The sequence below is a fragment of the Pongo abelii genome, chromosome 9, assembly GCF_028885655.2.
Source record: "Pongo abelii isolate AG06213 chromosome 9, NHGRI_mPonAbe1-v2.0_pri, whole genome shotgun sequence".
Lineage (NCBI taxonomy): Eukaryota > Metazoa > Chordata > Mammalia > Primates > Hominidae > Pongo > Pongo abelii.
The window spans coordinates 40,761,052-40,787,787 of NC_071994.2; the positions used below are offsets into that span (position 1 = coordinate 40,761,052).

At 35.1% G+C, this 26,736-nt stretch overlaps 1 protein-coding gene across 5 annotated transcripts in view; it reads right to left on the minus strand.

Moving 5' to 3' along the window:
• The window catches only part of ANO3 (anoctamin 3), a 469,771-nt gene that overhangs the window by 97,190 nt on the left and 345,845 nt on the right, over window positions 1-26,736 (minus strand). For all 5 annotated transcript variants that reach the window (XM_063728504.1, XM_024255829.3, XM_063728505.1 and 2 more), the window contains 5 exons: window positions 24,146-24,252; window positions 21,062-21,117; window positions 16,461-16,582; window positions 11,042-11,176; window positions 5,225-5,321 (listed from right to left, as the gene is read on the minus strand). In XM_063728504.1, coding sequence (XP_063584574.1) covers window positions 5,225-5,321; window positions 11,042-11,176; window positions 16,461-16,582; window positions 21,062-21,117; window positions 24,146-24,252 — 517 coding nt within the window. The remainder of the gene's footprint in view (window positions 1-5,224; window positions 5,322-11,041; window positions 11,177-16,460; window positions 16,583-21,061; window positions 21,118-24,145; window positions 24,253-26,736) is intronic.

Consider the following 26,736-nt stretch of genomic DNA (forward strand, 5'->3'; position numbering starts at 1 on the left):
TAAAAACTAATATAAAAATCGGTTTTCAAAACAATCATCAGCGTACATTTATATCAGGAGAGAAAAGGATCATAAAGAAATTCTCCCACAGAGCTCATAAAATTATACCCAGCAGGGAATCAAGAATTTTTGTTTCTCAAGACGTCCCACAGAGACACCTGAAGCTGCTGAACAGCTGAACAGCTGTCTGTTTTCCTTTGTAAACCAACATCATACAGGAAACAGTCTCTTAGAGTGTTAGAACAGACTTTACACATGGGGATTTAAAGGTCACCAAGAAATAATGGCCCTCCCCTGCTCTAGAAATAACCATGATTTTAGAAAAGTGGCAAATAAAAAGCCATCCTTAGTAACAATTGTGTTGCATGAACTTATCATAATTTGTGTAGTATTTTCCTTTAAAGTGCTTCTCATTTTTTTTCTTACTAGGTTTGCTAACAAATCTTTCAGGCATTTTAGGTCAATAAATTTAAACATTAATAGTTAGAAACACCTTCATGAGATAAAGTTGGAGTACATGTAATATTCTTGTAATGTGGGATTATATACATCTAATGGGAGATAAAGCTAGAAGGAGCATTAGAGAAGACTTCAGAACTTGCTCTAAGGAAGAGTACAACAGCGTTTAATCATGTGTTAGATTTACCAAGCTATTACACATAGGATGTATTATGATATGGGAGATCGTAGAGACAACCAGAACAGCTCGAGGTCTGTGGTTATAGCTTGAGGTGTCAAGGGCTTTATTTAGGGTGCTGACATACGAGCTGCTGAATGAAAATGGGAAAAAGAACAAAGGAAGAGTCAAGCTTACTGTGAATGGCTCAAGCTTAGATCATGGGTGATTGACAGAAGAATTAAGTGATAAGTAGCCTTCTGTCTAATAGGACAAGAGCACTTGTTATACTGAAGAAACTCCTGATGAAATATTGAGAAAATTCCATAAGCAGCATAGCAGTTTTTTCTAAAAGCAAAAAGAACCTTGTCCTACACATATAATTAAATATATAATACATTAAATTATTTTATTAGAAAAACAGCTTGCCTTTATGAATAGAGGGACCCATGGCAAGCATTTTGTTCAACTTTTTTTTTTTTTGAGACAGAGTCTCACTCTGTCGCCCAGGCTGTAGAGCAGTGGCGTGATCTCGGCTTACTGCAAGCTCTGTCTCCTCGGTTCACGCCATTCTCCTGCCTCAGCCTCCCAAGTAGCTGGGACTACTACAGGGGCCCGCCACCACGCCCGGCTAATTTTTTGTATTTTTAGTAGAGACAGGGTTTCACTGTCTTGGCCAGGATGGTCTCAATCTCCTGAGCTCGTGATCCGCCCGCCTCGGCCTCCCAAAGTGCTGGGATACAGGCGTGAGCCACCGCACCTGGCTTGTTCAAAATTGTTAATATGACTAGGCATAATATATTAAGAAGGTAGCAAACTTAGCCTAAAAGCTTGATTTAAGTACAAATTGTCCATTTTCTTTGACACCTGATTTCTCTTGAAGACCTGAGTGTGGCTACAAATAAAAAAATGTGGGTACTGTTAAAGAGATATATATCTGATTAGGTTGGAAGCTGAAAGTCTATGTTTTCTCCATGATACCTGCTGGGTCTTGCTCTAAAGTTGCTTTATAGGTTCAGAAAAACATAAGGCTCTGAAAAATGCCACTTATATCCCACTAAAGTCCCTCCAGCATAAGGAGAACAAGGTGCCTCCTTGGCAGATTCAACCATGTACGCAGAGCTATTACTGGAGACTTGGAGGGCCGGGAGTCAGAATTGAAGCTGAAGGTTGCTCCCTTTCACTTCCTCATTACTTACCTCTTGGGCAGGGTAAAACCTGAATAACCATTTTATTTGCTGGACCTGGGCAGAAGCTACATAAAAAATGCAGTCTTGATTAGCCTATTCTCCACGTATCTTTTAAAAATTTGGTCCTAGAAATTAGAGTCACCTGAGGAACTTGTTAACATAGAGAGTTTGAGGCCTCACCCTTGACCAACTGATTCTAAATATCAAGATATGGGGTCCAGAAATCTGCTTTTTTAACAAATGTTCTAGATGATCTGATGTACAGTCTTATACAGACTCCTTTTTTTTTTTTCATGAAGTTTCTTGAAAAGAACAGCTTCTCTCCTACTTCTGTTGTAACCTCAAATCAGTATACAGTCTTAGGTTCATACTGGGTATTGAGTACATGTTTGTTAAACAAGCTTTTTTTTTTAAAGAGAAAATTATTATGAGTAAGACTTAACTTCAAGGGGTTGAGTCATTTTTCATATATGAAAAACAGTTTAGGACCTCTATCTAATTATTTCACCTTAAATGAGAATTCCTAGCATCATAGGGTTTGATAATGTAGTGTCAGTGCATTTAAATGTGTGCAAATATCACTAAATTACTTAATTGCAAAAATATCCTAATTCCAATACTTTTAAGTACTAAAATAAAAGTAGTCATGAAAGGAAACATTAATGTACTTAAATATTAATTTTTATCATATGATAGGACCAGTTATTTTCCATGCAAGCATATCACTGAAATTATAAAGGGAATAATTACATGTACACACATGTCCTTTTCAATATAATATGGAAAATTTAATTTCCTTTTCTTTGTCACAAGCAGTAATGGATTCTGTAAGTAACTGAATTGAGAACTCCCTAGATCATGTGTCCAGATGATTTTGTTTCTGGATGATCCTAGATTGGTTGGCTTGTACCTTTGGCAAAAATCTGCTCCCTTATATCTGATTCTACCCATCAATAAATTATTAGATATTTAAATACAAAAATATATAGTAAAACAGACTGTTGATTTCCATCCAATAAGGGAAGAGGAACTCTTATTTTTAGGGTATAAAACAAGTAGCTACATTTTATCTTAGTCAGAGGAAAAAATAAAAGACATTTCATCCTAGTGGGTTTTATTTCTTGTATTCTTCCATAAGGCAATATTCTCCTTTGCAAGCTAACTTTTCCACCTTCCTTACACAAGTTATTAAATGAATTCTTTCTGAGTCATCCCTGTCCTTATATGTATCTTTCTCTGTTCAGAAAAGAAGAGATGTATTTACTGCACGATGACAAAAGCACCCTAGATGTAGAGTTTCCTTGGAAGGCTTCCTCATTTTATCACTCTGCCGTATGTGGATATTTCTTGTCTTCGGTGTTAAAATAATGCCAATGTGTGTTATTAGATATGTCCAAGTGAAAGAAGAAGTATCTGGATTTTTTGGCGTTCCTAGGCTGTTTTATGTCTAAAATACATAGGCTAGGAGACATATGTATATACATCTAATAACTCTTAACACACTTGGTTCTTGCCAAAAGTGATGAGAAAGTGCTGCCTCCAAACAAGATAACCATGTTTCTAAGTCTCTATCATCTTTATGGAACATTTAAAAGAATGAAAAACTAAACATTTGTTCTGAAATTAAAGTATAAACAAAACAGACTTTTCACATGTTCTTCATTCAAGATAAATCAGAACTAACTTTACTAAGTTACGTTCCTATAGTAAGGACATTGAGTGGCTTTGGATTTTGCACCCAGCCTTGTCAAAATTAATTGTATGGAGACCTCCACTTCTGGAAAAGATGGAGTAAGAGGGATTGATTTTATCCCTATGCTGGAAACATCCCCAAAATGCACAAAATGTATAAAATGACAGATTTCAAGATGGTAGACATCAGGCAACAAAGGGCAATGATCCCTGAGAGAGGGAAAACAAACAACGTTCACATTATTACTCCTCAGATTACTGCCTTAAAGAGTTCCCAGGGTGTAGAGAAGAACAACCTAGGGAGTACTCAGTGAGCATGTATGCAAGGAAACCATCTGTCAAGGAAAGCGCCACTTGAGAGACTGGAGTCAGGAATAGTGCCTGTTCCCACCAGCCACTGGGAACCCTCATTATGCACAGTGACTTGGGTAGCGTACACAGAAAGAGCATTAGAATTGTTAAAATTCATAAAGATTGACCACACTGAGGCTCGGTGACTACACAGAAAACTGGAATTCTCATATACCATGGGTGGGTATGTAAAAGGTATAAACACATAGGAAAAGTTTTGCTTAACAGGGTTTTCATAGACTAACCATATACCTATTATGTGATCCAACCAGTCTACTCCTAGGTATTTACCCAAGAGAAATGACAGCATTTGTCCATATAAGGTCTTGTAGATGAATGTTAATAGAAAACTTTTTAAAAATAGGCAACAATTTGAAACAATCCAAAATTTTGATAATAGGTAAAGAAATAAACAGGGTATAGATATTATGGAATAATCTTCAGCAATAAAAATGATCTATTGATAAATGCTACATTATGAATGAATCTCAATAAATACGCTGTGTGAAAGAAGTCAGAAAAAAATACATAAATACATATGATTCAATTTACACAAGAATCTAAAAAATACAAATTTATCTATAATGACACAAAGCAGGTGACTGCTAGAGCACAGGGGAAGGTCAGGGAGGCAGGGATTAAAAGGGCGTGAGGAAAGGTTTGGAGATGATATGTTCATTATCTGATTATACTAATGGTGTCACAGGTGCATGCATATAACAAAATTTATCAATTCATACACTTTAAATAGGTACATTTCATTACATGTTAATTATACTTCTATAAAACTGTTTTACAAACAAAAATAATAATGTAGAATTCAGTGTTTTTTAAACTTGGAGGAACATTGAAATCACCCAGGAAAATTTGAAATATACCAATATCTACGTTCCAGTCCCAAAGATTCTGATTTAATTGCTCTGGGGCTGATCTGAGCTTCAGGAGTTTTAAAAGCCCTTCAGGTAATTCTAATAGGCAGCAATCTGGGGATTTTTTGAATGTTATTTCATTTTCTCTGTACCAATAGAAGTGTTTTAACTTCGTAAGTTTTCATGTAACATACAAATTTAGTAAGTAGCAACAGAAGTAACTGTTTGTTAAAAAGAATCTAGATATAATTACATGTGGAAGTTTATGTGTATCTATGGTGGCAAAAATCAGTTATAAAAACAAAGGAAGACAAAAATGTTCAAATAAAAGTATACTTGCTTTGTAATTGCAATAGACTGACATTTTATTCAGTTGTCAATGGCACTTATGATGGTTGAAACTCTTAAGAACACTTAACTTTGGTAAAAAGCTATTGACTAGAGAACTTCTTACTGCCTGCTTCTCAGTACAGCTCAGGGAGGAGAATGCGAGGGTCCACACTCACCTTGGCATAGATACAGCTGTCGTTGAGTCTCTGCAGGGAGCAGTTCTTGTCACAGAGAGGGCACATAAAGACTTCAGTGGCTTTACAAATTTCTTGGCTTAAGAAAAAAAAAAGAAAAAAAACCAAAAACATAGCATGAAACTGTGACTAGGAATTCACTTAGCCCCTACAGCAAATCCTGTTGGAACCAACAAGGCAGAGAGGAAAAGGAGAAGAAACGGGAATAGCGGGGAGTGGTGGGCACTGTGGTGTGACTCCAACTCAAACACTTTAGAATATTTGTGATGCAAAAGTTTTGGTTTGCTTCTTTAATTTTAGAAAATGCTGTCAAGATAATTGTAATGACAACAGGCCATTTTTACACTTGTGTGGTAACTGGTGAAACTTTGTCTACAATGACACTTTTATACATGATATCATGGCACTCAGGATAATCTTGTGCGGTATACCAATGGAGTTTTAGCCAAACTCACAGGCTTGGAAGCGGCTTAGCTGGAATCAAACCTATTTGGATTTCTCAAGTCTGGTGATCACACAATTTATACCACCCACTGCAGTACATATTGTTGGTGCAGAATGTTCATTGGAGATTAAAATAATTGCTTTTTTATGTTTGTTTGTTGGGGTTTTTTGCAGCACCTTGACATACACTGTCACAATGACATGCCATAGTTTATATTTATGTAAATACGTCCTCTAATAGAATGTAACTTTATGACACATCTCTTCAGTTTTATGTCCACTGCCTTTAAGAAAATTTCTCAGCATACATTTTAGATGACTTTGTGACAGCACTAACACATCAATAACAATTTCCGAAGAGCCTCAGACTCACAGTTCTCAGCAATTTATTTGCAGGACGCTTTGTGCCCTTTCCTCTCATACATGGCCCTTTCCCATTTAGTATCCCCTGAATTAACTCTTCTCTAGAAATGTTGAAAGGAATTTACAGGCTTTAGAAAATGTATCTGGATTCAACTCTTAATACAAGTTTAATTGGCAATGTTTACAGCAAGATTTGTTGTTTTTACACGTTTGTACTTGAACCAAAAAAAAGAATGTGTGTGTATTTCCATGTGTATTTCAAGTATGGGATGTATATAATCTTAAGCCAAAGTGGGGATCAATAGTCAGTAATGATACCACATAGTAACATGATGCTTTACAGTGGGCAAAGATGAATTTATGTCTGTCAGATTGTTTAGTCTTCACTCCAATCTCGGGTAATGGCAATTATCTCCAGTAAAAAGAGAAAAACAATGTTCAATTTAAGGAACTTGCTCAACATTATAGAGATAGCTAGAGGTACTTCAGGGACCCCAAGCTTAGGTTTTCTGATTGTAGATCCAGTTCTCCAACAACTATATCTAAAAGAGACATAAAGTTTGTTTCATATTTTAAGAGAACTTTTCTATCAAGTAATAATTTATTAGTGATCACGATGATGAAATCGGTCTTACATATACTATAGCTCTTCTACTTTCACACTCATCTTACTAGTAATCAGGATGTCTACATAAACTAGGAGAAAGCAGATAAACTATACATTTTAAAAACCAAAAAGAAAGAGAAGATTATATCTCCTCTTATGTCAATACTAGTAATTTGTAGGAATAAGAACTATTAACACACTTCTTGAAAAAAAATTGAAATGAGCTTTTTAACATAATTCATTGTTTCACAAATGATACAGTTTGTCCTGCTTTAGAATCTTATACTAAAAAGGTATTGAAGTTTGTTTATATGACATAATCTTTCTCAATTTCCAAATGGGGTCAATCAAAAGCTCAGATTTATTGAAGCACCAAGTCTAGAATTCCAGAATCTTTTTACTTCTAGAATCATTACATTCATTTTCTAAAAGTTACTCAACGCTCAACTTGATACATGATACACAAAAAACATCACAAATCTTTTGACATTTTTTAGTCTAAAATATTTAAGAGTATCACAAGTTTCTTTGACTTTACTTAACCACTAGAGGGAGGGAGAGTTCCCATCATGAGTGTTAATTTCTTTTGCAGTGCTTGACAATCTAAACAACCACTCAAATTGTGGTTTTCTTTTGTTTTGTATTTATTGCTAAATATGCACATCAAGTGTGATTCCAAAGAAATAATCATTACTACCAATTAAAGATAAAAGTAGCGATAAATTTTCTATATGGAGGTGGATGTTTGGACCCACTCACTTGAGGGTTCTCATGCTTCCTTATAATCCAGCTAACATGATAAAGAATGGAAGATAAAATATTTGCTTTGTGGTACACATTTTTGGGCAAAAGTGTGAAACTAGGTTTAAGGAAAACCAGTAGGGCATTATGGATAAATCCTTGCTTTTAAAATCAGACATAATCATCAGAGAAATGCAAATCAAAACTACAATAAAAAATCACCTCACACCTGTTAGGATTGCTACTACTCTTTAAAAAAAAAAAAAGTAAGTATTGGTGAGAATGTGGGGAAATTGTAATCCTGTACACTGCTGGTAGAAATCTAAAATGGTCCACTGCTATGAAAAACAGTAGCGAGGTTTCTTAAAAAATAAAAAATAGAATTACCATATGATTCAGCAATCCCACTTCTGGATACATATCCAAAAGAAATGAAATCATGATCTGGAAGTGCTGTCTACACTCCCACATTTATTTCAGGATTATTAAAAATATCCAAGATATGGAAACAACCCAAATGTTTATTGACTGATGAATGAAGAAAGAAAATGTGGTATATATGTGTAATGGAATATTATTTGGTCTTAGAAAAGAAGGAAATCCTGCCACGTGTGATAACATGGATAAACCTAGAAGAAATTATGCTAAGTGAATTAAGCCAGTCGCAGAATAACCAATACTGAATAATTCAACTTATATGAGGTATATAAAATAGTCAAACTTATAAAAAACAGAGTTAAATGGTGGTTGCCATTGGCTAGGGGGAGGAGGGAATGGAGGGTAAAATGGATAAAAAGTTTCAGTTATATAATATGAATAAATTCCAGAGAACTGCTGTATGACATTGTACCTGTGGTCAACAATACTGTCTTATGCACTTAAAAATGTATTAAGGGGGTAGATCTCACACTGTGTTCTCATCACTAATCAATACTTATTAATAATCAATTGATAATTAAATATAAATTAATAAAACAGTTGTGTTAATTTATTTCTGTAATAATTATATATTAATCATATTCATATAATTGTTAATACTGTTGATTATTTTAAAAATCAGAAAGAGGTTTGAAACTTAGCTGACCACTTACTAGATATATTACCTGACAAAGTCACTTTTTTTTTAGAGGATCAATTTCTTCATCTTATATGGGGATATCTAACTGGGATATTAGATTAAAAATATTTACAATGTACTTTACACATTACAGGCACTTGATAAATGGAAGAAACTTATTGCTAAGGACAGTGGCAAGAGAAGGCTTGGAAATCCTCTAAGAAATGACTTTTAAAAATCTGGTCAATATTGAGAACCACATTAATTTCTTGGTGAGTTCTGATGCTGAAGAGGCAATAATAGACCAGAGAGTTAGGGCTTCAGCTCTGTTTCCTGGTTTCTGAAACCCAGGGCCTTAAAACCAGGCCACACGTGTCTGCCTTTTCATTTTCAAATTCCTTTTTTCTTTTCCCAGGCACAGATATGGCCATATTTCACTATGTAAGACCAGTGTATACATGTAAATATATACATGTATGTATATACTGTCATCTAAAACCTGATTGTTATATACTTCTATAATTAAGTGCAAGGCAATTAAGAAACATGATCTTAATTTAGTTGGACATAACTGGTAGAAACATAATCAATACAGCCACATCTGCAGCTTTGGAACATTTTTCTACCCTGCAACAAGCAAAAAAAGAATTTAATAAAATTATGCTAACATAAGTCCACACAAAATAAAAGCTTGCTCTCCTTCCCCCACCCACCATGATAACACCTACAACTCAACCATGTCTGACACCTTGAATGGAAAATTTCAGTCCCCAAATTTTCAGTCAAGATATTCAGTGCTGCTTATCTTGGTTTAGAATAGAAAGTCTGACAGGATCTTAATTATAGTGTGACAGAAGTGGGAGTAATATAATGCCATACAACACTGAAGAAAAGAGTTTACTAACGCCTTTTAGAACACTCCTTGTACCAAAGGTTAGAGAATAATTATCTCGTACAAAAAGAACCTAATTTACTCTATTGGTATATAAATCAATAGAAACAGCAAATCTATTCCTTTCATTCCTCTTTGTTCATTTTCAGCTTTGCAGTGGTGGAGTGGGGAAGTCTGTATCATATGCTAACATTTTGTTAATATGTTCTCCACGGGACCAACTTGAAGAGTAGCTGTTGAAGAATCATTTCCCATATTTTAAAATTTATCTTAGAAATGTTTATTTTCTTTTTCCAATTCGTTATAACTCTAAACCACAACTTTTCTTCTGAGTCCTGGATGTTACTGATACAACAGAATACGGGGAAATGCCCAAAAGGAGGATGGATGTTTCCGGTGGGCCGAAGTTTGTTCAGGAAGATGCTACCTTGCAGGATGGTAGTGAGTTTGCAAAACTCTGAAATAAACCCAAGACTAGATGAAATGGGTTTGAGCAGTAGGTGTTTCTTTGTTTTCATGCCTTTTATCTTTTGGCATTCATGAAGAACAAGGGGACTTTGAGATATCAAATCAAGCAACTTGGTTATTGAATAGGATTTAATTCTAGGACAATAAAGCTGTTTTGTTTTTAAGCATAATTGCTATACATATACATACATATACATATTATATTTGTTAAAGAAAATTCAGGGAAATTAATTTTTATGATCTCATGAAGCATATAACCTTAGCATTAACTGTCATATTCAGTATTCAGTAGCAAGGCCATGGTTAAAAAATGGACCAAAAGAGAAGAAAGTGTTGAGCTTTGAAAGAAAAGGGAGAGATATTTTTCATATTTTGAATTTTACCATACAAAGTTAAAGTTGATAATACACTTGTGATATATTAAATAGAACATGGTGTTAAGATTATTTAATGCTAGGGTGACTCTTGTCCTTGCTGAATAACAGTGTGCTGTTCCTATTTCCAAATTTCATGTCACTTCAAGTTTAACAGAAGCATCACCATTTTGATATGTTTGAGTTTTGTCAAATCCAATTTCACTACCATCTCCATATCTTAAGTGGATGCTAAATAAAATTTATAAATATTTGTTCCTCCAGAGAGTAATAATAGAGTAGAAAGTATGCTATGTTCTGTCACGTACTCAGGAGAGTAGAGGAGGTTGCTTAGAGCAGGACTTATGTGGTATAATTGTTTTATTTAGACATCTTTAAGTATGTTAGGTTCCCTCATGTGCAAAAAGAGCTATGGATCTCCCAGGGTGGTAGTGAAGGTTATAGCAAATGAAACAAGGTATTTGGAAGGACTTTGTAAATTATAAATTATAGCTATTATAACGATTTGAATGAATATATCAAGAGGGCATTCTAGACTAACAAATGCTATCCAAATGTAAATCACACAAAGCTATCAAATTTTTGAATTATATGGTATATACTGGAAAGAGGAATTTTACATAAACATTCTTGGAAATTACTCAAGATAGTTTGCAAATAAAAGTATTAAAATGACCTTTTATAATAGTGTTCTCTTCCCACCAAAAAAAAAAAAGCCAAAAAACAGAAATAGCAAATAAATTAAATTGTAGTATCATCAACCATTTGTTTTTTTATAGTCAGCATTATCATTAAACTTTTGCCCACTCAGAAGACAGGCCAAATATTTTTAATAGGTCTCTTAATAGCCTACCTTACTTGACTTTTATTCATTGTAAATAATCCATAGAAGAAAACGCACAAACCAACAATTGCTGCAGGAATCAACATTCCAGTATACCATCCCAGCCAAGCAAAGTATAATCCAATCTTCTCACCAAAGTATAGCCTGCATGAGAAAGCAAATCCTTAGCTGAGTTAAGGCAACATAAGCAATATTACAAATATTGATGCCACACCTAGTCAGAATTTCAGATGGTAACTTGAAGTTACACTCAGTTCCTCCTCAGCTCCATCTAATGCTTGTTAATTAATCCAATAATGGTAATGTTGTTTATTTTTAAACATTTTCAATATGGGGAAATTCTGTCACATGTATTTAGGTGTATGCCATACTTCTTAACATGCTCATAAACCTGGCTTTTCTCCATCTTCCTGCTAGCATCCCTTTTCATTTTTCACATCACAGAGCTGCTCTAAACCATATAGCTTTCACGAAAATTAGGAAAAGGTCTCCCCTCTGGGTGGGTGCTGAGAGCAGGTTAGTTAGATTTCCCTCTCCATCTGCACCCTTCACCAGACGCCCTTATGCTAGACACAATGTGCACCATTATGTCACATCTTCCTCAACAAAACTCAACTCTGCAGTTTCCAAAGCACACGGCACTTACCCTGGTTAATGCTGTCCCTAAACTTACAAAAATGTATGGCAATTACCAGTCATTCTTCCATTCCTTTTCCTCCCTATACGATTGTAAGCTGCTAAAAGGTAGAGCTGTGTGTTGCTTCACTAGTACCCATCACAGGAAGTATTGAAGGACGCTAAGAGAGTTAATGTGTTTAATTCCCCTCCAGCTGATGAATATCATTTAAATTGAAATGGCAGCGAAATAAGGCAGCTCGAATAACTACTCGGTTGCTCTTTCTTCACCTAACCTACTGCCAGTATTAAAGGCCTGGTTAAAAATGATAATTTCCTGACTTCTTTACCACTGTTTGGTCTCCATCTTCTAAAGACGGTTACTTAACACACACAGTTTTGTTCCTGCAATAAAGATTGGCACTTTAAAGTTCGTTTGGGCATATTGCACTGAGCAGTGATTCTTGCTAAGAAGAAGATTCTCTTGTCATATTTCCTTAACAAGCCTTCTCTTCTCTGAAAACTATTCTCTTTCTGCTTCATTCTCTGTGTTGTGCCGATTAAATCTTTTGCATATTCTACTGGGTGGAGACCTGGAATAATCATTGTCAAGCATCACTTCTCCATTTTTTCCATTTTATTTATCTCTCCTAGGAAACATAGATCAATAGAACATTCATTTCTTATACAATAATAATATTCTACTGTGAGATGGAAACTTATTATATTAACAGGTATTGAAAAAAAAACATTTGTTTGTTTGAACAAGTGTTCCTCTGTGGGGTGGAGCAAAGTTTTTAGCACATGTTACTAACACAATTGAGGACCTTTATAATTTTGATGACAGAGGGTTGCACAGACAAATCAGCTGATATAGACAGTATTATCTATATCAGTATGATATAGATAATGATATTTTAAATTACACATTGTTGAAGGTTAAGAGAAGCAAAAATATTATTTGGCGAAGTATAGTCACCTAAGTAAAAGTAGATTTCAGATCTGTGTCAGGAGAAGAAGGAGCTGGTGCCATGTAAAAGAGGCTAATGAAAAACGTCCTTGCCTTAGAGCACTGGAACTCACAATCTTCTATGATTCCTGTGTTCCAAATAGAGCAAGGAGGAAGAGGGAGGAAGAGGGGGCTGCTACTGGGTAACTCCCCATCACACATCAACCACAGCTCTGTTTTTATCTGTTTTTTTTTTTTTAATATTTGTGCCCTGTGTCATATGTCATTCAATGATATAATTCTGCTGCTGAAATAATTTCTATCATACAATGAAACAATGTGGAAATCTATGCTTTTAGAATTGTTTCCTTCAGTGACATTGTTTTTAAATACAAATGCCTCCAATACCTATTGTGTAATTTTTTTAATTGCCATACAAGAATTTTGCTAAGCAAGTTTTATAGCTGATGATTTTGAATATGTGCTCTTTTCAGTTTCAAATATTTTTCCTGGAAAAACAGATTGCAACTAAAATAGGCCTTAGCTACAAAATGTTTAAATTTATTTTTAAAATAGGAAAAACCACAGACACATGTCCAGAAATGGTTATTTATATACAAAAGGAATTGCCTGTATCTGACTTTCCATCCACTACTAAGGAACTACTTTATTCAGCATGAGACAATACAGGCTGTGCCTATGGGTCTCCATTACCCATAACCAAAGAGTATAAGGAAATTCAACTCTGAACACCCTCTTTCTCTCACTACAGATAGGAAGCAACACAATAAGAGATGCATGTCCTCAAAAGTGTGTGGTTTTAAGAACAACTTACTCAAAATAAGTAATCACAAATTTTAAGACAATCTTTCTGCTGGTTGTAGAAAAATGGGCCTTGTAGAAAATGCTATGCATAAATAGTTTAATATCCATGTTTGCCTCATTACCATCTATATTTTGGTAACACAAGTTAAGTTCCTAAGGGGTAAAAACATGTTCAAATGCCATCTATACTCTTTCATAAACTTTCTCTCAGGTGAGTATTTCATCACAGACTCCTTCCCTTAGCCACTTAAAGACAAAAATATAATTTTTTTAAGAAAAAAACATCCTCCTATGTCAACAGCCAAAGAAGTGGTAATAGTAGCTGAATAAACCTATTTACTGAAAATAAAGGCTGCTTGCTGGAATTACCTGAAGAAGCAAGAGTAATGTCTTCTATAGATGAGAACTTATACTTTCTGTGTATTTTTTGTCAACAAAAATTGTATATATTTATTGCATGCATGATGTTTTGAAATATGCATATAGTTTTGAATGACTAAGTTAATTAACATATGCATTACCTCACATATTTATTCTTATTATATAGTAAGAATATTTAAAATGTACTCAGCAATTTTCAAGCATAAAATACATTATTATTAACTATAGTCACCATGTGGTACAATAGATCTCTTGAACTTATTCCTCCTATTTAAATCAATTTTTGTATCCTTTGACCAACTTCTCCCCCAACCTCTGCCTCCTCCCCACCCCCAGCCTTTGGTTACTACTATTCTACCCTCTGCTTCTATGAGTTCAACCTTTTTAGATTCTACCCATACAGGAGATTATGTAGTATTTGTATTACTGTGGCTTACAGGTAAAGAAAATATGGTATATATATACAATGAAATACTACTTAACCTTAAAAAAGGAGAAGATCCTGTCATTTGCAACAACATGGATAAGACTGGAGGACATTATCTTAAGTGAAATAAGTTAAGTAAATGTAATTATTGACACTAAAATGCGTGCTCGCAAATCCTAACTTCATTTTAATTCCTAATAGATATAGCTTTGTGAACCAGCACATTTCACTGTGTTCATAATATCTAAAATAATTCTCCCATCTGCATAAAATAAAATCTGATAATTTCTTGTGATCATCAGACTAAGAAATAAAACATCTTGGTTCTGAATATACTGAAACACTTAATGTTTGAAATTAAAAGCGTATGTTTATTGTGACACTATTCACAATAGCAAAGACTTGGAACCAACCCAAATGTCCATCAATGATAGACTGGATTAAGAAAATGTGGCACATATACACCATGGAATACTATGCAGCCATAAAAAAGAATGAGTTCATGTCCTTTGTAGCAACATGGATGAAGCTGGAAATCATCATTCTGAGCAAACTATCGCAAGGACAGAAAACCAAACACCGCATGTTCTTACTCATAGGTGGTAATTCAACAATTAGAACACTTGGACACAGGGTGGTGAACATCACACACCGGGTCCTGTCGTGGTGTAGGGGGAGGGAGGAGGGATAGCATCAGGAGATATACCTAATGTACATAACGAGTTAACAGGTGTAGCACACCAATATGGCACATGTATACATATGTAACAAACCTTCACGTTGTGCACATGTACCCTAGAACTTAAAGTATAATTAAAAAAAAAAAAAAGAAATTAAAAGCTTTTGGTGGTGGATGTTTACCCTCTGTGTCTCCAGATCCACATTCTACTTTTTTCCTTTCATTATAGGCACTACAGGGTCTACCTCTATGGACTCTATAAGCTTTGTTCCCTCCCATTTACTTCTGGCTTCCTGATGGGTTTGTTGAACCACTGAATGTGCCAGCAGGAGATCAGAGGGCAATATAAAGCAGATGGGGTTTATTACCCTTGCTTCCTCTTTCTTGGGCCATGGTTTGGCCGTGGCTGCTTTCTTCCTAAGGTCATAGCTTGTTTCAGATGACTCATCCTTTTTATGGTATAGATTTTGACAGGTTCTGCCAAATGCTTTCTCCTCCTGTCCCTTCAAGATCTAGGTTTGATAGCAACTTCCAGCTGTGCTAGTCCCTGGGCGCTTCCTCATTCGTCACTGTCTCCCTTGACCCTGGCTTATGCTTCTGTATATAGTTCTTTTATTAAATTCTCTACAAGTACCCCTTTCAGTGTCCATCCGTTTTACGCTGGGGGCACTGACCGATTCAGCTGTGATTTATTCTTGATGTTTATACTTCATAAACAGCTTAAAATATTAACATATATTAATATAAATGGTCCTTTTCTTTCATTCTATAAATATTTATAGTTAACTACAGACTTAAGTCCTTGTTAATACAGATTTCATGATTTCCAAAAATGAAAAACAAGTTATCCTCCATCAAAATAAATGATATAAATCATGAATACAACAATATTTCAAGACTAGTTCAAGTTGAAGGCAGTTACTTACTAGAATATGCATCCTGAAGTAGAGTAGATCTTTGTTGAACAATAGATATATACAAACATGTGAAACATGTGTTAGTCATTTTTCTCTTTGCTCTTAGATCCACTTTCTGGCTTTTTTTCTTTCTTTCTTTTTTTTTTTTTGGTTTGGACATTTTAGTCAGGTTTTACTCTAAATTACTTCTGGTTAAGTTGAACCAGGAGGTACTAGACCACTCAAAGGTAGAAAGAAGAGATAAGCCAGGACCATTTTCCCTCTCTATACCCTCTTCGCGGCTCCATCCTCCCCCTCAATTTCACCTCTCTGCGGGAAGCCCTAGCAATGGTACATAAGTATTGGGCTCTGGTAATATGTTTTTATTCCAATTTCTCTCCACCCTTAAGGAGTGTTAGTAATTTTTTGCTGTTGCTAATCCCTTAGACACCTTGCAAAGCCTGTTTGATTTCTCAGCTCTCCCATCCCCTGTATAACCAATTACCTACAGTGAGATTCTTTTACTGAAAAATCTTATAGTGGTTGCTTTTTTGTAGACTGCATCCTCACTGGTGAGTACAATAAATAATTCCAAGTCTAAGACAATGACACAAAACAGCATACTTTGCTTTTCATTATTGTTCCATTTGCAGTACCTGATTAAATCCAGAGGCTGATGCTTATACCACATTCCCCAGCGTGCCCAGCGCTCATATAATAGATGTCTGTTATTCTGAGGTCCATGGGTTTTAATGGGCTGGCTACTTTTGTAGGCTCCCTGCAACAGATAAAGTAAGATACATTTGGATCTATTTTTTAGTGAAATTTTAACCGAATAAGAACTGTATTTTCCCTTGCAGAATAATTTAACAACTTATTGAAAGCTTCAAAAATGATAAACTTAAGCCCATCGCTGGAATGATGTGATAGATGCCTTTACATATCTTTCATTAAAAATAGTCTGATAGTTATTAAAAATACTTTATTAAATTACTTAAAAAATACAATGGAACCCATTTAGCTTAAAGTAAAGTAGACTCTAGGCTTCACTGTCTGGAATTTAAGGTCTTTTAATAAACACAGTATCTTCACCATCATTGAGAGAAATTGTGATAATCTTTAGTTCAGAATTTAAGGGCATTATTTTATATAAGAAGTGATGCAGTCCCAGGAAATGTTTCTTCCATTTTTATAAGCTAAGGAAGAGAGTAAGTGTTCATTCAAAAAATATAAGAGGCCTCAGCCACCAGTGCTAGTCAGATTTTCCTCTCTCTTTTTTTATTATAATTTAAGTTCTGGGATACATGTGCAGAACGTGCAAGTTTGTTACACAGGTATACATGTGCCATGGTAGTTTGCTGCACCCTGCAACCCATCATCTGCATTAGGTATTTCTCCTAATGCTATCCCTCCCCTAGCTCCCCACCCGCCAACAGGCCCCATTGTGTGATGTTCCCCTCCCTGTGTCCATGTGTTCTCATTGTTCAACTCCCAGTTATGAGTGAGAACATGGGGTGTTTCATTTTCTGTTCCTTGTTCCTGTGTTAGTTTGCTGAGAATGATGGTTACCAGCTTTATCCATGTCCCTGCAAAGAACATGAACTCATCTTTTTTTATGGCTGCATAGCATTCCATGGTGTATATGTGCCACATTTCCTTTATCCAGTCTATCATTGATGGACATCTGGGTTGGTTCCAAGTCTTTGCTATTGTGAATAGTGCTGCAATAAACATACGTGTGCATGTGTCTTCACAGTAGAATGATTCATAATCCTTTGGGTATATACCCAGTAATAGGATTGCTGGGTCAAATGGTATTTCTGGTTCTAGATCCTTGAAGGATCACTACTCTGTCTTCCACAATGGTTGAACTAATTTACACTCCCATCAACAATATAAAAGCATTCCTATTTCTCCACATCCTCTCCAGCATCTGTTGTTTCCTGACTGTTTAATGATAGCCATTCTAACTGGCATGAGATGGTATCTCATTGTGGTTTTGATTTGCATTTCTCTAACGACCAGTGGTGATGAGCTTTTTTTCATATCTTTGTTGGCCCCATAAATGTCTTCTTTTGAGAAGTGTCTGTTCATATCCTTTGCCCACTTTTTGATGGGGTTATTTTTTTTCTTGTAAATTTGTTTAAGTTCCTTGTAGATTCTGGATATTAGCCCAGATGGATAGATTGCAAAATTTTTCTCTCATCCTGTAGGTTGCCTGTTCACTCTGATGATAGTTTCTTTTGCTGTGAAGAAGCTCTTTAGTTTAATTAGATCCCATTTGTCAATTTTGGCTTTTGTTGCCACGTTTCATCAATACCTAGTTTATTGAGAGTTTTTAGCATGACAGGGTGTTGAATTTTATCGAAGGACTTTCCTGCATCTATTGAGATAGTCATGTGGTTTTTGTCATTGGTTCTGTTTATATAATGGATTATGTTCATGGATTTGCATATGTGGAACCAGCCTTGCATCCCAGGAATGAAGCTGGCTAGTCAGATTTTTAACGTGGTAATATCTTTAAAATTTATTTCACATAAGATATTCCAAAAATTGAAGGATTTTTTTTCAATTCTTTATATCCTCTTTCAAAAATCTGTCATATGGGTTGCCATTTTGGAAGTGCGGATTATATGATACGCCTTATAGAGCAGAGTGTTCCCCAAAGGCTGAACTTCTCTGCTTTTATTATGTAAAAAGAGGACAATATATGTGGTGACTATATATTTTCTGAACCAAAATGTGAGATACAAGATATGACAAAGTCTTTCTCCTCACTCCAATGTATGGCTCCATCTTTATGAAAGTTTGACAAAAATTTAAAGCAAGTGGAGTTATGTCTCAGTTTTCTCACCTAGACAACAGAAGTAATAATAATAATACCCAGTATAGAGGGGTTTTACGAGAGTCAACTTAGATAATACCTATAAAGTGCCTGGCACATGGAAAGTATGCAATTAATGTGAGTTATTTTATGCATTTGATATATTGTGGCTCTTGAAAAGTGCAAAGCTCATCAGAATATTCCTTGACAACCAGGACAGTGAGCTCCCATAAGGAAAGAAGACGCCTTGAGTCATGGCTCACAGGTGCCTCAAGGTTGCCATGAGAGACATGTGGATGCCACTCCTGGCTCCCTAATGAAATAGATACATTAATTAGGGAAGAAAGGAGGTACCATTTAAGTGCAGGCCCAAAACTGTCTTCCCAAACTAGCTCAAGGTGTTTAAAGCCCAAAGATTAAAAGGCTTTTTCGGTTTCAGATGCTCAACTTTAGAATATTTAGGGTATCTTTTTTTAACTCTGCTCTGTAATCTCAATCAGCTACATCATTCTGGCCTGATAGTGACATGCAGTGGGCTGCAAGAGAAAACGGACCGAAGTGATTATTCTTGCTCACTCATGTACTTTCATGCCTTTCTGAAGTATTATGTACACTCAGTGGTCCCTGCCATCCCCATGACTGGCCTCCTCTGACCTACACACATTTCCTCTCTTTCCACTATTCATAATTGATAGGATTATAAATTCTATCAATATCTTGGACAAACTCGTGTGTGTGTGTGTGTGTGTGTGTGTGTATTTCTCTTGTTCCCTTTATTTTTCCTTTTCACACCAAACTCCACAAGACATTTCTTCTTCTTCCCTCTAGCCACTGTCCTTTTTGTAAGTAAAAAACAAACCTCAACTACTGGTAAAAATAAGAGATTGGCACTTGTCTCCTGCATTAAGGAAAAAGAAAAAGGAAGCCTAGAATTGTGAACTATCCTTAATCAAATTACAGTCAAAGCCATTGACTCCACTTTCCTCTTAATAAGCCTTATTTTTCTTACCTCAAGTAGTAGCATTTAAAATCAACAGAAAATTCCTGAGCCCATTTCATTGACCTTCTAATTTACTTTCTTGTATTTCAACAACATTGTTTTCTGTTCTTTTCATGTATTTATTCCGTATATTAATATTTCATCCAAATTACAAGCACATGTGGGAAGATGATAATTACTTATAACTTATTTATAGTGAGTCCCAAATTTCACATAAAAAACCTGTCAAATGAACTTTCAGAACTCAGCCTAATTATGTAGAGAAAATTACCTAGACAGAGAACAAATTAAACCTTCCTTTGCTACAGAGGTTCTCCTTGGGCCTTAAGTTTGCCATTCTGAACACTTTACCATTTATTATGTGCTATCTGATACAGTGTTTAATTTCTCTGAGCTTTGTTTCTTCAGTTGTAAAATAATAATAATAAGATTTACCCCTCTAGGGTTATGTTCAGAATAATGGGAAAATACATGCACAAGGACTGGCACATTAAATACACAAACATATTTCCTGTTATTATTTCTATTCCTACTATAAGTATTTATACCATAATGAATATAAACACTGGAGATTGGCTTCCGGTGCTCAAAACTGTGCCTTTGATATCTAACCTTTCTGTACCTCAATTACCTATCTACAAAACAGAGTTAATGTTATTGTATATCTCAAAGGGTTGTTGCAAGGATTAAATGAGACAATCCATATAAAACATTTACGTCACTGCCAATAACAAGTACTCAATACATTTTATCTACTATTGGTCATACCAGACTGCAAATTCCTCAGCCTTGTATTATGTACTGTAAGTCCTCAGTCATAAATTTATAAATAGAAGTGTGATAGTCTTTGAAAGTTCAGAAGTGAAACCTGTAAAGACCCCACTCTTACCTTAAAATGTGAAATTGCCTTAAAGAAAGAGGTCAGGGAATAAAAGTTGGCTCAAATATCATTTACAGTGGACAGGGCCCATTGCAGCTTAGAGCAGGCGTTTCTATTTAAAACCTGTAGGGAGGTAATAATCTGACAAATAATTGAGGAGGTAATTGGCTATAGGTTTTTGTGGTGGACTTTAGATTTTCAAGTATCCCAAAGTAGTAGGCACAAACCAGGAATCTTCTCTATTTGGAATGGTGCGGATCTCAAGTTGGATCAATCTTGGAGCTCTGTACTGGAGCAGAAGGCAGCAGCTATAGTGCCCAGGAGTGTTCCTGGTAAGGCTGGGATACCCAGTATGGGGCAAATTGAAGACAGGCTTTGAAGCAGAGGAGCCAGTGTACAGCCACAAAATTACAATGGGGAGACAGAAGGCCCATGGCTACTTGCAGACTGAATCCTCCTGGGAGTGGACAGCTAGCTTCAAATGCAAACAACAGGACCAAGCATTGAGCATGAAAACCTTGTTTATAATGCGGAAACTGTACTTCAAAATTACCTCATGTGGTGGAAACGCTGCTATGTATGAGCCATTGTTTATAAGTTTACGGATACCTGCAAAGAGAAGAAAAGGACAGTTATTGAGTTAGTTTCAATGAAACATTTCTTCTGAAGGAACATAAATATACGGGGAACAATGAATCAATTAAAAAGTTTAAGAGAACCCAAATGACTTCCATAGCCACATCACCTATGAGGACAGTGAGATTGTGAAAAAAACCTGATACTGCATCTAGTTATGTCCTTATGATACTAGTAAATGAAGATTTGCAAGTTGCCACATGGTTTTACTTTACTATATCATAAAATATTGGGCATTTAACCCATTTAGTTAGGATCATGTGACCCAGAAGCAACTTTTTGTTTTTCTCCAAATAACAAAGTTGGTCAAGAAAGAAGACAAATTCTATATCCCACCCAGTCCCCGTCCCCTACCAAAAAAAAAAAAAAAAAAATCTCAAAAGGATATTGATATCGAGAAATACTTAACTGTATAATACCAAACCAAAAAGATATAAATAGCAATATGAGACACTTATTAAAATCTCCTCCCTCTCAATGAGGGTAGAGTGAAATGGACACTCTCATATACTCCTGGTAAGAACAGATACTGAGTGAGCAACTGTTGTTGCAATATTATTTATATCAGTAAAGAATTAGAAATAATTACATATACAAAACTGATAAATCATTTAATTTTTATAGTACAATCAATTAAAATAGGTACATAGTAAATAATAGTGATTTGATGAATTTTATTATGGAATATTGTACAGCTATTTATAATAATGTTTTCAAAGAGTAATTAAGGGCTTGAGAAAATATTCATAATGGTAATTTTTTAAAAACCTGAAAATTATAAATGCTAAAACATCTAATTTATATGTACATCTAATTTATATGTACACACATAAATTTATATACACATATATATAAACTTAAAAATGTATAAATGAGAATTACAGTTAGGAATAATATAATAATATAATAATAATGTAATATATTATATTATATTATAAATAATATCATTATTATATTATATTATATTATATATTATATATTATATATTATATATATTATATATTATATATTATATATAATATATAATATATTATATATATTATATATATAATATATTATATATTATATATTATATTATATTAAAAATAATATTATTTATATTATTTATATTATATTATTATAATATATTTATATTATATTAAATATAATATAATAATAATATAGTACTAACATTTAGACACATTTTCAATTTATATTCTGGATTTCATTATTTTCAGTTCCCTTTTTTTTTTTTTTTTTTTTTGAGACATTGTCTTACTCTGTCACCCAGGCTGGAGTGCAGTGGCATGATCTTGGCACACTGTAACCTCCGCCTCCTGGGTTCAAGTGATTCTCTTGCCTCAGCCTCTCTAGTAGCTGGAATTACAGTCACCCACCATTGCGCCTGGCTAATTTTTGTATTTTTAGTAGAGACGGGTTTCACCATGTTGGCCAGGCTGGTCTTGAACTCCTGACCTCACGTGATCGAGCCACCTCGGCCTCCCAAAGTGCTGGGATTACAGGCTTGAGCCACTGCACCCAGCCTATTTTTAGTTCCTTAAAAATTACTTACCAAATTTATTTCTTTATTTTTGGTGAAGTTTAGGTATATGAGTTAACTGTTTTGAATGCTCAGTAATAAATAAATTATTAATCAGAAGAACAACAGTCTGAAGGTTTTTCTTTAAAAAGTGGCTGTCGGCCAGGCGCGGTGGCTCACACCTGTAATCCCAGCACTTTGGGAGGCTGAGGCGGGTGGATCACGAGGTCAGGAGATCGAGACCATCCTGGCTAACACAGTGAAACCCCGTCTCTACTAAAAAATACAAAAAAATTAGCTGGGCGTGGTAGAGGGCACCTGTAGTCCCAGCTACTCGGGAGGCTGAGGCAGGAGAATGGTGTGAACCCGGGAGGCGGAGCTTGCAGTGAGCCGAGATGGTGCCACTGCACTCCAGCCTGGGCGACAGAGTGAGACTCCATCTCAAAAAAGAAAAAAAAAAAAAAAGTGGCTGTCTTGAAACATAGTGTATTTTACTTATATAGCACTCAATATTAATAAAATCAGTAGAGACTGATACAAGTTTTTGCTGGCTGTCAACTTTTTATTTTCAAGGCTTTTAGGATGCGACTAACATTTGATCCCTTCAAGCATCTTTTATTTGTCACCCTTATAATTAAAAGTATATCTTGTTTGTTACCTATTGCTTTCTGCTCAGCTCTATGTAAATTTTGCAATTTTATTTACTTTTTCTAGGTGAAACATTCTCAAGTTTATTTTGTATTATACATGTTGTAGCATACTGCTAAACAATTAAACAACAAAGAAATTTAGAAAATTAAAATTAGCTATTATTTCACCTTCCAGAGGTAACCTCTAAAAAGTTTCTTACATATTCTTCTAGAGTTTTTGTCTTTTTATGTATGTGGGTTTAAGAAATGAAATTACATGAGACATATAGTTTGTGGATATCTTTTGGAGTTGATAAATAACGAACTCATAACCAATTTACAATCTCCCTGAGTATAGGGCTTATGTCATGTACTTTGTAAAACAGATGCTTGAAATTTTTATGTTAAAATAAGAGTAAATAAATGTCACATAACTTTTAATGAATGTACTACATGGACACAGCCTAATTTATTTTTCAGTCCCTAAGCACGGACATGTAAGGTATTTCCAGGTAATTCTATTACAAACAAGCCCATGATGAACAAATTTCTGCATATTTTGTCATTCAAAAGTCTGATTATTTGAGGGGGATAAATTTCAAGAAATAATATTTCTGTTTCAAAGTGTTTGCACATTTCACATTTTGATATCTATGAACCAAATACGCTCAAAAAAGTTTTTTTGTTTGTTTTATTAAAAGGCTGAAAAATGGAATGTTTATAGAGTGTGTGTTCAATATGTCATACACATCTATTTAATGAATTAAAGCAAAGCTACAGCTATTAAAAAAACAATAATTTGGGTATAAATAGTAACAGCAAGTTCTACTCTGTTATTAACTAATGTTCTTACCCACTTTTGATATTCCATTTTCATATTTGGTGCGTTCCAGCATGTGATAGACTATTCTGCTTCGAGTAGCATTGCTGAAGAAGGTGTCTTTATTATTTATTATGAAGCTGTTAAGATGAGAGGATTGGTTTAATATTCAAAGCAGAACACAGAATCCAGCAATAGTTACAAGTTCCATTAAAGCTAATGCATATGAAGCACAGTAAATCAGAAGGGAAATAATTCTCTTTAAAAAAAATTGGCAGAGAAAAATAATTCATAAATAATACAAGACATTATCAAATATTCACTTTGTTATCTAATTTCAGTTTATAAGGAACTCTAAGTGTTCCTATTTCTTATTTCACCTGGAACAAGGAGAGAATAGATAGCCCATTGGCTCCCATACATTTTATACTACCTTAAGCAATGTATTTCCAAATAGAACACATCAAAAATTGATGTTACCCCCCATACCATGCTTTCCAATGCAGCTTATCTTGTTTTCAGAGCCTTAACAATGAAAAATCATCCTACCTTTCCCTTGATGCTCTATTGTTGTCCCCATGGGAAGAGTAGCAATGAAGAACCATTTGAAAGCCAATGATGTAAGAGCAAAAGCATGAGCTCAAGAGGAATGGAAGGGTCTGTTTCAGTATTTACTTTATAGCATGCTGGGAACCTCGAAAAAATGGAAGTGTCCTGGGTCTTGCTCAACTTCTGACACTTTCTGTTTCTAGTTACTCTATCTATGTGAGTGATAAATCACCATTGTGTCAAGCACGTAGTCCTGAATTAGTAGGTCTTCTATGATAGTTGCTTCATCTACACTCTTCGTATTCAAACAGATGGCAAACTGTGTAACTTTTCTGACTAAACTGTCTCTCTCCAGCTTTTGTTCCAGGTCTCATTGCCTCTTGCCTAGATTACGAGTAGAACATCCTCCTAACTTGCCATGCATTTTCCCACCTGACTTTTACTGCACAGCTCTGATTCTTAGAGCACTCCCTTACTTTTAGTGTGCCAACACCTTTCCTCTACAAGCATCATTAAATTTCTTATTTTCCTCCAAGGCTCCTGGTACTCGCATTCCAACCTACTCTTCAGTCTTATGTCTTCAGTTTTATATGTCTAACAGCTCTGTCTTCATTTATCCAATCATCTGTCAATTTGTATAATTATTAGGTTGGTGCAAATGTAATTACAGTTTTTGCCATTAAAAGTAATGTTGTACCAACATAATATTATCACCTTAAAATTCCATGCTTCTTTTCCTTTAGATTTTGCTCTGTTTCTTCTTCTCTCCCCATGCCACTCCATATTTTTACCTGACAAAAAGAGCTATTTCCTTTGAAAAGGCATCCCAGATCCTCTCCTTTGGATGTGCTGCTCTTTCTCTTACAAAATGTGCATTTTATTTCCGTCTTTCTTAATACACTGACTTTACTCTGCATCGTTTAAGTTAATATGCACATGTGTCTATTTTGTTAGACTCTGAATTCCTCCAGTATTCTTATCTCTGTACTTGGATGTACCAAATTCAGGGTCCTGTTAATTGTAGGTAGGAGAAGGAATGTCCAGCTGCCTCTTTCACCATTAAATTGATTCAGCATTCCCTCAACAAGTAATTTTTAAGCAGATCAATTCAATTTTTCATGGAGTTACATTATAGAGAGATGAAATAGCTGATGCATAAGTAAAAAGTAAATAACATAATTTCAGATAATTTCTATGAAGAAAAATGAAACTGTATACTGGGATAGAAAATGACTGGGACAAGGGCACTTCAGGTCACATTTTCAGAGCCGGTCTCTCAGAGGTGGTGATGTTTGAGTGGGAGCTGAATGACAGGAATGACTATGCCATATGAAGATTTGGGGCAGAGCATGGCAAACAATGAGAACAGCAAGAAGAAAGACTGAGTTAGGACTAAGCTTGAGCTTTCAACAGATGGAACCAAGGCTTGTATGGCTGGAGTGAGTAAATGGTGAAAAAAAAATGCAGAAGATGGAGTGATAGTGCTGGGCAGTAACTATGGCATCTATGCCCACATAGTAAATAATAAGAAATTTGAATTTTATTGGAAGTACAAATGGGAAACTGTTTCAGAGTCTTAAGCAAGGTGGTTGTATGATGTGGCTGATATTTTCCAAAGATTACTCTGGTTTCAGGGTTTAAAAAAAAGAGTAGAATGTTTTTCATCCGGTGTATCACCGATCCTTAAAGGTCCTGAAAAAGTGCAGCAAAAAGCTGAAAAAGCTTCCGTGAAACTTTCAGCTCTCTCTAAAGCCAACAGTCATTTGGAATTTTACTCCTTCTGCCACTACAATATCATTGGAATTAGAAAGCATGCTTCTAGTTACACCTCCAAGAATAAGTAATGAGATAAATAGGCTAAGGGGAAAAGGAGGGTTTCCCATTGACTGATGGCTATGTTACATGTTTGGTGGTCTGGAATTCTGTTTCATCCACCCTTTCAATTTCCTCCATCCCAGAATATAGCTCAATTCAGAATGGCCTATAGCAAAGTAGGCCCTATAGCTATAGTCCTTCAATACATCATGCCTTTTCCTATCTTTATGTTTACCCCAGTTAATTATAAATTTACATTT